This window comes from Hyposmocoma kahamanoa, unplaced genomic scaffold (assembly GCF_003589595.1).
Source record: "Hyposmocoma kahamanoa isolate Upper Pololo Valley unplaced genomic scaffold, ASM358959v1 102, whole genome shotgun sequence".
NCBI classification, from domain to species: Eukaryota; Metazoa; Arthropoda; class Insecta; order Lepidoptera; family Cosmopterigidae; genus Hyposmocoma; species Hyposmocoma kahamanoa.
Genome location: NW_020653337.1, coordinates 15,031,784 through 15,047,457, shown reverse-complemented (window position 1 = coordinate 15,047,457; position 15,674 = coordinate 15,031,784). Strand labels below are relative to the sequence as shown.

The 15,674-nt window shown below is 34.8% G+C and overlaps 3 protein-coding genes across 5 annotated transcripts in view; 2 read left to right on the top strand and 1 right to left on the bottom strand.

The window, feature by feature from the left end:
* Window positions 1-4,750, bottom strand: part of LOC113234450 (ral guanine nucleotide dissociation stimulator) — a 43,669-nt gene extending 38,919 nt beyond the window's left edge. Inside the window, exon 1 of one of the 2 annotated variants that reach the window (XM_026469780.1) lies at window positions 4,295-4,750. In XM_026469780.1, coding sequence (XP_026325565.1) covers window positions 4,295-4,318 — 24 coding nt within the window. In that variant the 5' untranslated portion in view covers window positions 4,319-4,750. The remainder of the gene's footprint in view (window positions 1-4,294) is intronic. The other variant, XM_026469789.1, reaches the window with a different exon arrangement.
* A 1,416-nt stretch (window positions 4,751-6,166) lies between these two features.
* LOC113236054 (mRNA cap guanine-N7 methyltransferase) lies at window positions 6,167-7,702 on the top strand. The gene is made up of 2 exons (XM_026472050.1): window positions 6,167-7,404; window positions 7,489-7,702. The coding sequence occupies exons 1-2, from the start codon at window positions 6,270-6,272 to the stop codon at window positions 7,596-7,598; spliced, it is 1,245 nt and encodes a 414-aa protein (XP_026327835.1). The 5' UTR covers window positions 6,167-6,269; the 3' UTR covers window positions 7,599-7,702.
* A 452-nt stretch (window positions 7,703-8,154) lies between these two features.
* On the top strand, window positions 8,155-15,674 carry LOC113235875 (DNA topoisomerase I, mitochondrial). 2 transcript variants are annotated; one of them, XM_026471807.1, is made up of 10 exons: window positions 8,168-8,256; window positions 8,573-8,607; window positions 8,653-8,736; window positions 8,823-9,236; window positions 11,420-11,516; window positions 11,950-12,117; window positions 12,189-12,448; window positions 13,022-14,319; window positions 14,405-14,681; window positions 14,767-15,674. In XM_026471807.1, the coding sequence occupies exons 1-10, from the start codon at window positions 8,215-8,217 to the stop codon at window positions 14,867-14,869; spliced, it is 2,778 nt and encodes a 925-aa protein (XP_026327592.1). In that variant the 5' UTR covers window positions 8,168-8,214; the 3' UTR covers window positions 14,870-15,674. The 2 variants fall into 2 exon arrangements, with proteins under 2 accessions (XP_026327585.1, XP_026327592.1); XM_026471800.1 differs by having other exon boundaries at window positions 8,155-8,256; window positions 8,573-8,736; window positions 14,767-15,670.

The window sequence follows — 15,674 nt, the reverse complement described above, 5'->3', positions numbered from 1 at the left end:
CATTTTGCCTTAGGGTAATGCCGCCGACATTGATACAATCTTTTAGTCTTGCAAAAATGTGCTGTAAGAGCAATTCACAAACAGAGCCTCAGAATGTCTCTGAATTCAAACAAAATTAACATTGTTACACTAGTGTCCAATACATGTATGAAATTATAATTTAGAAATGTTAAGACTAATTGGCTTTTTTGGCAGTGTTCTTCATAAAGGCTCAAATTCTTTTAAAATCAACAAATAAAAATCATGTTGTTATTCAAAACGTGCCATTTACGAGGTTTAAAACTATAGTCAAACTAAAACTTTATACAGCTTATGCTTATTATTATAATCCATGGTAGTACCGCTTTCAGATCTTACTATTTTTAACCGACTTCAAAAAAGGAGGAGGTTCTCAATTAGACTGTTTTTTTGTATGTATGTTACGCGATAACTCATTTGGAAACCAATTTTAATGATTCTTATTTGTTGGAAAGAGGGTACATCAGAAGTGATCCATTTAAATTTGAAGAAAATATTCCACCTCTAAGGGAGGCAAACTAGGGGATGAATGACATTTGAGATTGGTTTTTGGTACTCTGTACTGAGCTTTAATTAATATTTAAAAAAAACTTAAATTATAGAAAATATTTGCAAAACAAGACTTTATGTGCCTTACGAATCAGTAGTAATATTTTAATTAGTTAGTTAATCATTGTGATCTTTCATGTATGATTAATTTGCTATTAATTTGATACACCTATCAATAGAGATATTTTTTAAATTTACTTTGATGATTATAACATTTGGTTACTGTAAACATACTTACAATAACAGAATACAGTAATTTATAATATAAAATAATTTTATATGCAAGATATAAAAATAACTACGCAAACTGGTACATTGTAAATAAACATAGAGATGCGAACTGTTTCACACCGTATCAAAGATATCAACGAACTTGAAACAGGTTATCAGTTTAACAATATTTAATTAAAGAGAAAAACGTACCTATTTCCGTTCGCGCCTACGTTCTAGGAATTATATAATAACTAGCTTAAATATTGAGTCACATCTATACAGAGTGATCCATTTGCAGTGGTCGAATCATTTAGAGGATTTCGTAATGGCTGTTTAAAAAAAAACATTAGTTCTTTATTCAATGTTCTACTAAATCAAATTAACTATGGTATGAAAGTAGTGTGACAATGTAGCTATCACGCCAAGACACATTTTTATATTTATTCTTAGGTATCGCCGTTGTTTTAAACCTTTGATGAAGGCGATGATTTTAACTGTTATTTGGGTGTGTATTTAATTTTTCTGCAAAACACGTACTCAGAGAAGTGATTCTGTCGTGGTGGCACTAGACTCCACTGGCCTCCACCAAGATCACCAAATATAAGCATGATTGATTTATTCGCCCTGGAAAGTACCTCAGAACGATACCTAGATATGCCAAAAAATGTAAGTGGCAATAAAGTAAATACGAGAAAATTGGTAAGTTGTTTCACAGACTGAAAAGAACTTTGTGTATCAATGTTATTTGTGTATTACAAACCAAGGCAGGCATTTCGAAAATTTATAAAATTGAAACTGTACAATAATAATAATAATAACGCACACACTCAAAGCCCCGCACCAAGGAAACCCTGTGTAGCGGATGCCATGGACATACACATAGACAACCACAAATTACACCCAAACTCTCGAGAAAAATAAATGTAGGCAATACAAATATTTCTCCCGGCCCGGGAATTGAACGCGGGACCTCTGCGTGGCAGACCGAATGATAACCATTCGGCCAAGGAGGCAGTTTTAGTAGCAGTAGAGCTCCTTGTGAAAGAGTTCGTCCAGGGAAGTACTGCCACCTTACCTATTTCTGCCGCCAATCAGTAACGTCACCATTACTGTGTTCCGGTTTTGAAGGGTAAGGGTGCTGGTGAAATTACAGGTACATGGGGCTTGTCAACTTATGTCACAGGGTGACGGGCGCAGTGGTAGTGCCCCTCAGATCTTTGCGATTTAAAGCTCTGAGTGGCACTGCAATGTTTATGATCTATAATTTGATAATCTTTACCATCAGGCGCACGACTAGTTCGTCACGTCACTAGATATTATAAAAATAAAAAATATTTTTTTTTAGTTAAGCTGCTAGCAGATTGACTGCATGTTTGCAATTAATGCGTGAAGTCGTAATCAACTTCATGCAGCCGAGACCTCGACTGCGTGAAATTTACAACGACTTCGCGCATTAACTGCTTGCAGTCGAAACCGATTTCGTGCAGCCGAGATCGATTGCATGCAGTTAATGCGTGAAGTTAATTACGACTTCAGCATTAACTGCAAACACGCAGTCAATATATTAGCAACCTTAAGACTCAGTCCTTACTCTCCCACAACAAAAACTATTTGTGTGCATTATTTGAGAATAGGAAGATATATTTGAGTTTTTTAAAATAAATCAAATTTCAAGTAATTATTACAGTACACTTTGTAAACTTTGGTATTGAATGATTTAAAAAATAAAAAAATACCAAATTGTGTGAAACAACGGTGCAATCTAAGAATAAACACAAAAATGGATCATTTAAGCTAGCTAATGGTTAACAATCAAACGAAATTTGATTATGTGGAATAATTTTAAAACTACATAAAGAACATATATGTATTGGCTATTTACAATGTAGGTACTTACTCTGTTTAGAAAAAAATTATACCACTGTAAATGGGATCACCCTACACGTTGCACAAGTTCCTTTATAAGCAGTATACATAGATTTAAGACTGGCTGCAAAATATAACGAAAATCCCAATTTGGCGTATACTGTGCATAACCTGTTAGCCTTGCGCGTGTCTCCTTTCTTTCCGTTTAGGTTTTTTAGGTCAACACACTTTTCCAATAGCTTTATGTTAAGTTTTATATAAAAATGTTATGTAATTCAAGTGGTAAGCGTGGTAAGTACCTCTACGTTGGTTACACTGTGAAAGTTTTAGATGAAGGTCCGGTCGTTCCACTTGCGCTTTCTAAGTAAAAATTCGGCTATAGTAGAATTACGCGTAGGTACCTTGTATTACTAACAGCAGACAGGTATTCGAAACCGATAGCTATGCGTTATTACATGACCAATTCATTTACAAGAATGTAATGTTTTTTTTTTGCGCGATACATAACGCATAATTTATGAAATACACAGCGAAATCATCGACTGTCGTGCACTGTAAAAAGTTATGTTCTAAAAAAATATGTAAGAGAAAATACTTAAGTACTTTAGATCAAAGACTGACTTTGGCCTTGAGTGATACGAAATGTGTTCTTACTAGGTTTGCTGTGCCAACTAAGATTCACTGCTATCTTTTTGTCGATTACAGCTTACTACACGAAATAATATCTAATATCATATGTAACCAATCAAACAAAAAGATAATAAATAGGTGTAAAGAAATCTTAGTTAACAATAGCACAGAAACTAGAGCGAATGCGTATAACGTGAGGCAAGACGCGGTCCCACGAACGCTTTCGACACTTATTGCTGGAATCACACAAAACAACTGTTGCAACTGGCTGCAATATTACGTGCACTATGCTTCACACAGTCACATAATAGCGCAACTACATTAAATTATTGAAAAAAGGGTACGTCGTACGCACACACTTTGCCAGATATAAATATTTCCTATGGTCTTTTAAAGTGTGATCACAATGGTAAGTCAATAACCCCAATTTATGCTAAGTATTTCCTACGTGGTCAATTTGCTCCTACACGCATTGAAACATCTTTGTGCTATCGTTTTATAATTTGAGTATTCAATCGAGTCGCTAACAATGCATTAATTGAAAAAGTCGAAAATTATTTTTGGACTTCGATTATACATACTACTGCCTATTGTTAGCATACCATTCACTTTTTCATAGCCGTCGTTTTCCTTCAATAAGCGTGCAAATAAATTAACTATATATATAAAGACCTATTTATCCTTATTACTACAACACACAATAATTTAACCTGTTTAATTCGTTTATTCTCATGATTTAAGCATTGACCATCTAAGAAATGTGTAAATAAGAATAACACTTTTTGAAACGAGAAATGACAATCGTCTCTCCTAGCAAAGTCTATCGTCAGCCTTGAACATCAACGATTACGTTTACATTCTATAATATCATCAATATAAATAGATATTTCTGAAATCACAGGTACTGATTTCGTCGCATGTTATTAGACACTTGGCTGCGCAAGGGTAAACATTAAAGGCTTTATAAGTTTTTATGTAAACTTCGAAGTAAAATGTGTGGAAGTAAAAGTGATATTACCAAGCTCTCAGCATCCTGGTTCATCTTTTTCTACGCATGGTTCTCGTGGAGGACCCGCGGCTTGGCGGCGCTGCGGCTAAACACCAGGTATTCGGGTACACTGCATCATTGCACGTCACCATAACAAACGCCACATTCCATCACTGCATCCGCGTCCAACATATGATCACTCCGGCCGGTCCTACTGACGTTACACGCTTTCTCGTCCACACATAACACTATCGCACTACAATTCCAACAATCCTGTGAACTGTTAGTGCACTGATCGTCCTCTTTGCATAAACTGATTGGTTTTGCTCAGTTTGTGAGCAGGGAGTTGTTTTCGCGTGTGTAGGAAATGTTTGTGTGACGCAGGTAGGTTACGACTTTCGCGCACGAACTGACTGAAGCACGTCCGCGTCGTGGCACCGCGTCGAGTCGCGGGCGCACCACGTAACGGCACCGAAGCCCCTCCGCCCCTGCGCCTGCGGCCATGCCCCGGCTCGTCGGACCTGTCTCTGTTGTAGCTCAACTATCATCATACCTTAACTACACACGTTGCCCATTGTGCGAAATATAAGTACCTACCTACATGTCTGTGCTGTCCCTTCGCTACATTGTTTTAATCGCAATTTCGAAGCCATAATAATTATCAACACTATTTTCAATTATATTGCAAGTATTATGGAACTATATATGTACAAGCTACCAGTCTTTAAATTCCTCGAAACTAGAAGACGACAGACAATAAATTTTCTTTTTAGCAAAGTAGGTACAATGAAAGTGTTAGATAGTACATTGAGATTGTAGAAATGGTGGTCGTTTGACAGGAACTTCGAGAAAATTTATTTGTGCGCAATAACATTAGCGATGACACTCGTCATAAAGCTGGTGATTTTTCAACAAGAGACTGAGTAAACAGCAAATACAAAAACTTGAGGCAGGATTTTGTTTATGACGCTTTAAAACGAGGGGTTTATTCTGAAAATTAACAACTTTTGTTCTACTTTTCGTCGTAAATTAAATTTAATAATTGTATCGCATTTCCCCATAAATTTCAATTCTCTTAATTTAACTCTCGACTTGTTTAGTTAGAGAAGAAAACAAAATCTAAATTTAAAAAATCATATTAAAGTTCATTGCCTATACACAGAAATATACATAAAAGAATATACAGGAAACTTCTTACCATGGACTACTGTCAATAAACGCAACTTCATTGATATCCGTATATCCTATAAACTGTAACAAGTAAAAAACCACAAATAATAGCTAAAAATTGCTTTCAATAATGGATGGGTGCTTATCGTGTAACTCTATATTCGATTTTAATCTATAAACAATTTAAGAGACTATACTAAGGTTAATGACTGCATGAAAGGAACTTAAAACACACATTTAGAAGAAAACCTTTATTAATTCTTATTATACTCTTTCTAACACACTCCTTCTCACCTTACAGATACAGGGATTTTAAGAGTGTTTACTAATAACAAATTTATACTAGAACACATTAAATAATGACATGACATTAAATTTGTTGAAAGCTCGACAACCATATATAGAAACATTTAAATTATACCGCGCGTCTTTTCGTGCACGCCCGTTTTAACGAACGGTACAAAAATTGTCTTGAAAATGGCAACATTTTTATGGATTTGCCTAGAACGAGCACGACACGTCAATGAAGCATTATTTTGGCATGGAAAACGTATGTTTACACCACCGTAATCTGCAGAAATGCTTAATCACATAAACCACCATGTCGACAGCGGTAGCAAACAAAGTATAACAAGCAATCCTATTTGCACCGTAGTTCTTTCCATAATCTACGGTTCATAGACAACCAAAAGCAATATAGACGTTCGATTGTGTGCATCTTCGGCATCGCCTGTTTTACTTTATTTGTGAGTTTGTTCAGTTCAGTAAAGGGATCGACAAATGCAAAAGACTGAAACGTTGCTGTGAATATTTATAGAAAAAATAAATATCAACTATGACTAGTATAGAGGACAAAACGGAATCCATACCAAGCAATGGTGGAAAACCTGATTCTGACGATGAAACTTCTGCAGAGAATAAAAAAGGCAAGCTTAACTCAAAATATTTAAGTGACAACAGTGCAGACAGCACTGCGCCGCCGGAAAAAGTGCCGCGAGTCGAGGAACATGCTTCAGTCGTAGCCGCACATTATAACCACCTTGAAGAAAAAGGTCTCAATGAACGTTTTAAATCTCCAATATTCTATCTCAGAAACTTTAATAATTGGGTGAAAAGTGTTCTAATTCAAGAATATACTGATAAAGTTAGAGAAAAAGATTATGGTAGACCATTAAAAGTGTTGGATATCTGCTGTGGCAAAGGCGGCGATTTGAGTAAATGGCAGAAAGCACGAGTAGAACGTGTAATATTTGCTGACATTGCAGAAGTGTCAATTCAACAGTGTCAAGTACGCTATGAAGACCTTAGAAAACGCTGCGGACGAATTTATTCTGCAGAATTTATTACAGCTGATTGCACTAAAGAAACACTCCGAGACAAGTACACCGATCCGTCAATAAATTTTGATGTAGTCAGTTGCCAGTTTGGATTTCATTATTGTTTTGAAAGCTTAGCCCAAGCACGGCGAATGCTAAGCAACATATCAGAATGCATAAGACCGGAAGGTTATTTCTTTGGCACTATACCAAATGCTTATGAGATTGTTAGTCGTGCTCGTAAATCACCAAATGGGTCATTTGGAAATAGGATCTACAATATCAATCTGTTATTTGATCCTAAAGATAGCTACCCTTTATTTGGAGCAAAGTATGACTTTCACTTAGAAGGGGTTGTAGATTGTCCAGAGTTTTTAGTCAATTTTCAAATGCTTGAAAAATTAGCAGCAGAATATGGCCTGAAGCTTGTATATAAAGCGGGATTTGCTGACTTTTTCAAAGAACACTCTGTTAACTACAAACAATTATTAAGTAGAATTATATGTTTTGAGACCTATCCAGCTCCACCAGGTAAAGAGCTGATAGGAGAAGAGTCAGATTATGAACATGTACGGGCTTTCTGGGAGACAAAAGATAATAAAGATGAGCGCGATAGACTTGGAACTATGAGTAGATGTGAATGGGAGGTTGCAAGTTAGTATTCTCACTCTCATAACAAATACATATTAACATATTTAATCATTGACCCTCTTATATATAAATTTCTTTCAATTTCAGCTATCTACATGGCTTTTGCATTTAAGAAACTTAAGGGAACCTATGACTCCAACGGGAAAACTGTGTTTAAGAGTACAAAAGAATGCAATCAATCTAGTAGTAAGAATTAATAATTTTTAATGTTATGCATAATGATAAGTGCCTACTGCTAGTTTTAAACAGTCCTGTTTGTTTATGAAGTACTTAGACATTTATTTATTGTTCAGCAGAGTAGCCTAATTACTAAGATAAAATATTTATACATGATAGATTATGCAAAATGTATTGATTTTTCATGCCTTGGAATAAAACAATTTACTTGAGGACTTTTTTTATTAGGTTCCTGTAACTAAATTATTATAATAAGATATATGTACGTACATACGTCATAGAGTGCGCTATCGATAAAACTGCGACGAGGAACTTATTTACAAATTCACCAAAACGGAATATAGTAGACAATGAAAACACTGGTAATTTGTTTCATTAATTAAAATTTATTTTACTGAGTAGAAATAGGAAATTCTGAATTTATACCATTTAGTATAATTTTGATTCTCTTAAATGGCAAGACGGCATACACTTGAAGTTTATCAAGAATGCGAACATTGAACCGACAGCCAACTGAAGTTGTCGATATAGCGTAGGACAACGCATGCGCATTCGTCGATTCTTAGCACTTAGAATTTGCGCTCGTTTGGCCGGCCTCATGTAATCTCGAACAAACGGTAGTAATACGTGGGCAAAATGAGTGTCGAAAACCCGATCAGCGATAGTAATTGTGAATCGGTAAGTAGCCATATGAATTTGCATTTATTTGATGTGTCATTTTATTTACCTTTTAAACCGGAGCAAAGTCTGAGCATCACTATTTACTGGTGTACGTTATACACTCCACGAATCGAAATTTTTCTAAGTCCCAATATGGCGTCTCCTATATTACAGAGACCAGACAAAGTCGAAGCGTCAGTCAGTAATTAGATTCATTTTATTAATAAGTTTGCCACATTGCGTTGGATTCACTGCGTATTTCAATAAGAAAATCTTTAATAACCTTGCTTGAAATAAGCAATTTTTCACAAGTGCAATTTGGTTACTTTTGCAGGGAAAGTTAAACGGCAATAAAAATGAACACGTGAACGGTATTCACAACGGATACAGCAGCAGCTCGGATAAGCACAAGTCCGGCCACAAATCATCCAGCAAAGACAAGCATCGCGACAAAGATCACGATCACAAGAGCTCTAAGCACAGCAGCAGCTCTAGCAGGTTAGTGTTCTAGATGATTCTATTTGGACACCTCTTTTATTTATGCAAATAAAACTAGATCTGAGACTTCTATTATTTAATTATAGGGAAAAGGACAAGGACAAACATTCAAGTAGTAAGAGCCACAGCAGCTCCCACAAGTCCTCTAGCAAAGACAAGGATCGCAGTGATAAGAAGGAACGCAGTGAGAAAGACCGAGAGCACAGCTCCAAAGATAAGGAACGAAGTGACAGAGACAAACACCGCAATGACAAGGACAAGCACAAGGATAAAGACAAGGACAGAAGTGATAAAGACAAAGACAAACACAAGAGCAGTGATGAAAAGAAATCATCATCTTCCAAGGATAAAGACCGAGAACATAAAAGTTCAAAGGACAAAGAGCATAAGTCTAAAGACAAGGACAAGGAGCGCGATCGTGACAAGGACCGACACCGAAGTGACAAAGACAAACACCGCAGTGATAAAGAGAAACACACTAGTTCATCAGATAAACACAGGTATCAACACATTTTATTTCCAAAAAAAATTATTAATATTTTATTTATTTAGGCAAACAGTTAAACACCTGGATTTAAGAGCTTTATTTGAATCAAGTGCACAAAGACAATATAAAAAGAAAATGTTGATTTACTAGAACCTATAATATAAGATTAGACTATGAAACCAAAGGACATGTTATATTGATATATGTAAATCAGACATTATATGTATATGATGCATTTAGACAGTGAAAACAATGTGCTGTCATAAGGCAAAAGAGAGCACTACATTGATTTATGTCAAACACGGGAATCGAAAATACGTAACGTCATCTTAAATGCCAACTGTCCTCATTTTACCATTTTTGGAGTACCCTTTAACATCGGTATCTGGTTGTCAAAGGGAAGTACATCAAATGTCAAAACCAATGTTTGTTGGCCAAATGTTTTAGTGAATTATTCGCATGAATTGTAATGAAATGGACAAAAATATTGACAGTGAGAACAATTAAGTATTGATAAAAACCTTGATATTGATAAAGGCCTGCAGCATTAATGTCGGTGCGGCGCAACCGAATGTTACATTACACATGTGTTATTTTTCTGCCTATAAATCATACAATAGCCGAAATATCTCATGTATTTAGACTCGTTTATGTAGTTTATTCATAAGTCTTGCCGAATTTTGTTTTGGTTACTTTAGATTGCCTGTTTGTTAGTATATTTTGATGATTGTTGATAATGATTATTTTGACATAGTGTTGTTCTTGTAAGCACACATATTATCAACATTTTGTTATTGAAACACTTCACTACAAGGTTTTTATTATTTCATTACTATTATTTTTAAAGTTTACCTACAAATGAAAAAAGAAAGAAAGAATGGTTGGAAATTATAGGACTGCTGAACATTAACATTGGATCAAATACCATCTTCATTTGTTTGCTCCATTTTGAAGAGTCAAATGTTAATAGAACTTTGAATGTAACTAGATTACATGATAATGCAATTCCATCGTTATATTTATTGGTAAATAACTTTATATTTAATTTTGATTAAAATGGCTCATTACTTGCCTAGTAATAATAGCCTAGTATTAATCATACTTTGATTATAGTATACTACACAAATTTGCAAACATAAAACACAGTAACAATAGTTTCAACATTCAAGCCATACATTTGCATGTCAATATTGACTTATCTATGATTATGGTACAATACTAAATCTGCCATTTGTGGTGGACATTTTTGGTTTATAGGGACGTTTATTCCATAGATAAAGCAGCTCCTTTGTTTTTTTATCCTCTAAGAATATAAGGAATGTTTTTTTTAATGAAACCTTGCTAACAACACATTTGCTATTTACAGAGATCCTAGTAAACCTCTGCAACATACCTACTATAAAAAATCACTTGAGATTCCAAATCCATAAACAAAGTAGTACAATTCAGGTATTGTCACTAATGTCACTTTTGATAAAATATTTTGAAATAATAAATTCATAGTAATGTCGTTTTTTATAAATTTACAGCTAATTATTACATTTTCAGTTCTAAAATAGATATGTAGAATATTGATATTGTTTGTTGGAGGACTAAAATTTACTTGGAGCAAATTCCAAATGTTTCATGTTTCATGGTTATGTTTCCAAATGGTAATCACATTCATCCTATGATCTGAGACTTATAAAACTATTTCTTGTTTTAACTTGGACAAAAATGTCTGAATAAATGTTTAGTTATCATTGATAAATAATTTATGACTACCTTTTAATTTGAAGCCAATGCTCCCCAAGAAGTATACATTAAGGTCTTAAAGTATTTCCCACAACTTGCTGAACATACATACAATACTTTGGTTGGCAGCATGCAAACTTTGGAAGCTGTTTTTTTTATCTTTTTACAATGTGCTTTAAAAGTTTTTGCAGCAAAATAAAATTTATTTCATGCATTAATAAATTCTGTGCATCATACATACCTGAATTCATTTTAGAGCACTATTGATTGATATATGATTGCTTTAAGTCACCTATAAGGGATAGTACATAATTATACCAATTTTACAGAGATTCATAAATATTTTGTTTATATTGATAAAAAATATTTATGTACTGACATCATTGACTTACAATGACATGCATGTTATGTTGTGACATTAAAATTTCTATAGTATTAAACAAATATTCTTTTTTTGTTTAGCTCCAGTAAGAGTAAAGAGAAACAGAAGAGCAGCAGTACAAAGGTTAAGTCTGAAGTAGACTCTCAAGATCCTCTTGTGAAACAGGAGCCTATGCAGGTCATTAAATATAACATGTGTAACATTTGTAGCTACCATTTTAGAGACTTGTAATAAATATTCATTGCTATCTATCTAGAGGACTTTAATCTAAATATAATTAATTAGGTATATCATGTGCAAGTAGTTCTTGGAGTTCTAAAGTTAGGGTCGTATTCTAGAACTCTACTCAATGCTCCAGTCAGGACTTGAGTATGATTCAAAACACTAGAAATCATACTCGAGTCCTTGCCATTAGGGTCGTATTTCCAGTGCTTGAAATCATACTCAAGTCTGCTCAAATCCTGACTTGAGCATTGAGTAGAGTTCTAGAATACGACCCTAAATATCATACAGATTCATCTTATAACCATTGTACTGATCATAATTATATTCACAATTTTTAAACTTGTTTAGTTTATTCACTGGAAAAATGTTTTATTGGAATGATTAGGTAGATGAACCAGAAACAGCAATTAAAGTCAAGAAAGAGGAGGACAGTGATGATGGTGACATAGGCATGAACCACACTGTTTCATCATGTGACTACTCCCTGTCGCAGTTCAAGGACGAACCTCTCGGTGACCTACCCGAGGACGATAGTGAGGACGACGCATCAATGGTATTACCTTACATAATTCCATATTTTTCCTCCATCATAATTTTGTATTCAATTTTATTTTGTTTCTGTAGCCTGAACGCAAAGCTCCGAAACGCTCTCTAGCTAGTGACACCGATGAAGATGCACCTATACTAAAATCCAAAAAGGTGAAAAAGAAAATCAAGAAAGAAGAATCTGACTATGATGATGAAGATGAACCAATTGTTAAAAAGAAGAAAAAGAAAGAGAAGCCTAAACCAGCAGCAAAAGTTAAATCGGAACCAAGTGTAGGCGTCAGTCCCACAAAAAAGAAGAAGAAAACAGATGCTGCTGAGCAAGAAGTTTGGAAATGGTAATTATTTTTGAAGATAATTTGAGGCAAAATTCATCTCTTGGCAATTGGGTAGGTGCAGCAAACTAGATTGATGCAGATTGAATGGTTGAGATATGTACCTTGTGTTATTTACATAATTATTTAAACTTAATTTCAAAAAAAGTGACCGTATACTGTATGTAGCTTCACATGTGACAGAGAAAAAACACTGCGAGTGAAATAACCCGCCGTAACGAGTGGTGTCAATTTTTAGGACTAATAAGAAAAATGTTTTTACGTTAAAAACATAGATGGCGTTGTTGTGACAACATATTGAGGTTATAGTTCGACATTTAGGTTATGTTACTACATTATGTTTATTACTCTTGGTAAAAAACTAGCGCAATTTAGTTACATTTTGAAAAAAACATCGCAAACTATACCTGCCCTAAGATATCGAAGATTTCTAAGGAGAAAGTGCGTGGATTCTTATTTTTAATTAATTATTTTGCCATTCTTATTCCATAATATCTTATCTTGAAATAAGTGTGTAATTTCATACTTTTTACTATTTTATTCCTCAATGTCATATGTATTACGTAAATATTTTAGGTGGGAAGAAGAAAAGAAGGATGATGGTACTAAGTGGGCATTCCTTGAACACAAAGGGCCAGTATTTGCACCGGCTTATGAACCTCTTCCTGAAAATGTGAAATTCCGTTACGACGGCAAAGTGATGAGACTTTCACAGGATGCTGAAGAAGTGGCAGGATTCTACGCTCGAATGTTGGATCACGACTACACAACTAAATCAGTATTTAATAACAACTTCTTTGCTGACTGGCGCAAAATGATGACACATGAAGAAGCTAAGATTATCAAAGATCTGTCCAAATGTGATTTCAAAGAAATGCATTCATATTTTCAACAACTAGCAGAGAAAAATAGAAATCGCACAAAGGAGGAAAAGGCAGAATTAAAGGCAAAAAATGAGGAAATTCAAAAGGAATATGGATTCTGTACTATAGATGGTCATAAAGAGAAAATTGGTAACTTTAGAATTGAGCCTCCAGGTCTGTTCAGAGGTCGGGGTGAACATCCTAAGATGGGTATGTTGAAGAGACGTGTGATGCCAGAAGACGTGTTGATAAACTGTTCCAAGGACAGCAAAATACCCAAACCTCCACAGGGCCATAAGTGGAAGGAAGTAAGACATGATAACTCAGTCACTTGGTTGGCGTCATGGACTGAAAATGTTCAGGGTCAGTCCAAATATGTAATGTTAAACCCAAGTTCAAAATTGAAAGGCGAAAAAGATTGGCAAAAGTATGAAACTGCCAGAAAACTCCACAAGTGTATTGATAAAATCAGAGATACATATCGTGCGGACTGGAAATCTAAAGAAATGCGCGTCCGCCAGCGTGCAGTGGCACTGTACTTTATTGATCGCCTTGCTTTGAGAGCTGGTAATGAAAAAGATGATGATCAAGCAGATACGGTGGGCTGCTGCTCATTGCGTGTTGAGCACATTGAACTGCACAAAGAAAAAGATGGCAAGGAATATGTAGTAGTATTTGATTTCCTGGGTAAAGATTCTATCAGATATTATAATGAAGTACCAGTGGAAAAACGCGTATTTAAGAATCTCGAACTGTTCATGGAGAATAAAAAAGACAGTGATGATCTCTTTGACAGACTTAATACACAAACTTTGAATGAACATTTGAAAGACTTGATGCCAGGGCTGACTGCAAAAGTTTTTCGTACGTACAATGCATCCATCACATTGCAAAGACAACTTGAAGAACTTACTGATGCTGATACATCAGTACCTGAGAAAATTTTGGCTTACAACAGAGCAAACAGAGCTGTCGCTATTCTGTGCAACCATCAACGAGCTGTACCTAAAGGTACCAATAAATTGATCAACATATTATGCAATAACACATTTTATACTCGACAAGTTCTGAAAATTTATTGTTAACATTGTTTCAGGTCATTCAAAGTCCATGGAGGCTCTAAAAGATAAAATCCAAGCCAAACGTGATCAATTAGATGAAGCTGAGGAAGATTTTCGTCAAGCTTCCAAGGCAGCCAAGCGCGGTTCAGTTAAAGAAAAATTTAATTGTGATAAGAAAAAGAAAGCCTTGGAGAGATTGAAAGAACAGCTCAAAAAGTTGGAACTACAAGAGACAGACCGTGACGAAAACAAAACTATCGCTCTCGGCACTTCTAAGCTTAATTATCTTGACCCACGAATTTCAGTGGCTTGGTAAGGGTTATTGATAATATTGTTAAATAAATACTTACATTCCAAATTGCAAATTTTTGGTAATTTTATGTTTCATATTTTTCAGGTGCAAGAAGCATGGAGTCCCTATCGAGAAGATTTACAACAAAACTCAGCGCGACAAGTTCCGCTGGGCTATTGATATGGCCGGCCCCGATTACATTTTTTAAATTGTGGACGTAACTAACAGAAGCTATACATTATTTTACATTATTATGGTAATTTTCCAATGTATGTACATTTATTTATACAGTTTATGAAATTTTAACGAAATTAGAAAAAAGTAAAAACATTCTGTTTGAACCTTTATAAAAATATTGTTCCTTCCCTGGTTAGGATCCAAATTAGAAGTCTGATTCTAATTTATTTGATGTAGAAAATATTAGGTGAGAATAACATAAGATTTAGAATAAGCTGTAGTTGTATGGAATTAGGTTAAGTCTTTTCTTGTGTATGTTTGCAATCTGTTCAGTAAGTTTTGACGCTCTTCACAACATTACATCGTTCTTTATCTATAAAACAGGTAGTAATAGGAATTCGAGAATGATTTTTATATTATGTTCATTAAACACTGAAACTTCACAACAGATTGCAATCTTCCATTATTTTTAGAACTGGCTATATGCTGTGAATTAAGCAGTTCGAAAATAGCTTGTATGCAATATTGAGTGTTTTGTATAAAGTAAGTAGCGAGGCTCTCGGATAGGGTGCACTTTAAGGCCGTATACAAACCTCATCCGCTAAAGAAGAGCAATATTAGCACGCGTTGTGTTTTTCAATACAGTGACTTGGTGAAGTTGCGCAGGAAATGATGTAAATTATCATGGTATATTTTTTGCACAATGTGCATTATAGTAAAAGTTGTAAAGTAAGAAATAACATGCTATTTTATTTTTATAAACGTAGGATCGAAAATTGTGGCAGAAAAGAAGCCGTCAATGTTACAAAAGGTACAATATTAGGTAAATGTTACAA

Excerpts from the sequence above, each read along its gene's own strand:
- LOC113236054 (XM_026472050.1), top strand. The coding sequence starts at position 6,270 with ATGACTAGTATAGAGGACAAAACGGAATCCATACCAAGCAATGGTGGA. Across the intron at positions 7,405-7,488 it reads ATGTGAATGGGAGGTTGCAA|CTATCTACATGGCTTTTGCA; the intron begins GTTAGTATTCTC and ends TTTCAATTTCAG.
- LOC113235875 (XM_026471800.1), top strand. The coding sequence starts at position 8,215 with ATGAGTGTCGAAAACCCGATCAGCGATAGTAATTGTGAATCG. Across the intron at positions 12,118-12,188 it reads GTGAGGACGACGCATCAATG|CCTGAACGCAAAGCTCCGAA; the intron begins GTATTACCTTAC and ends TTGTTTCTGTAG. Across the intron at positions 14,682-14,766 it reads CCACGAATTTCAGTGGCTTG|GTGCAAGAAGCATGGAGTCC; the intron begins GTAAGGGTTATT and ends CATATTTTTCAG.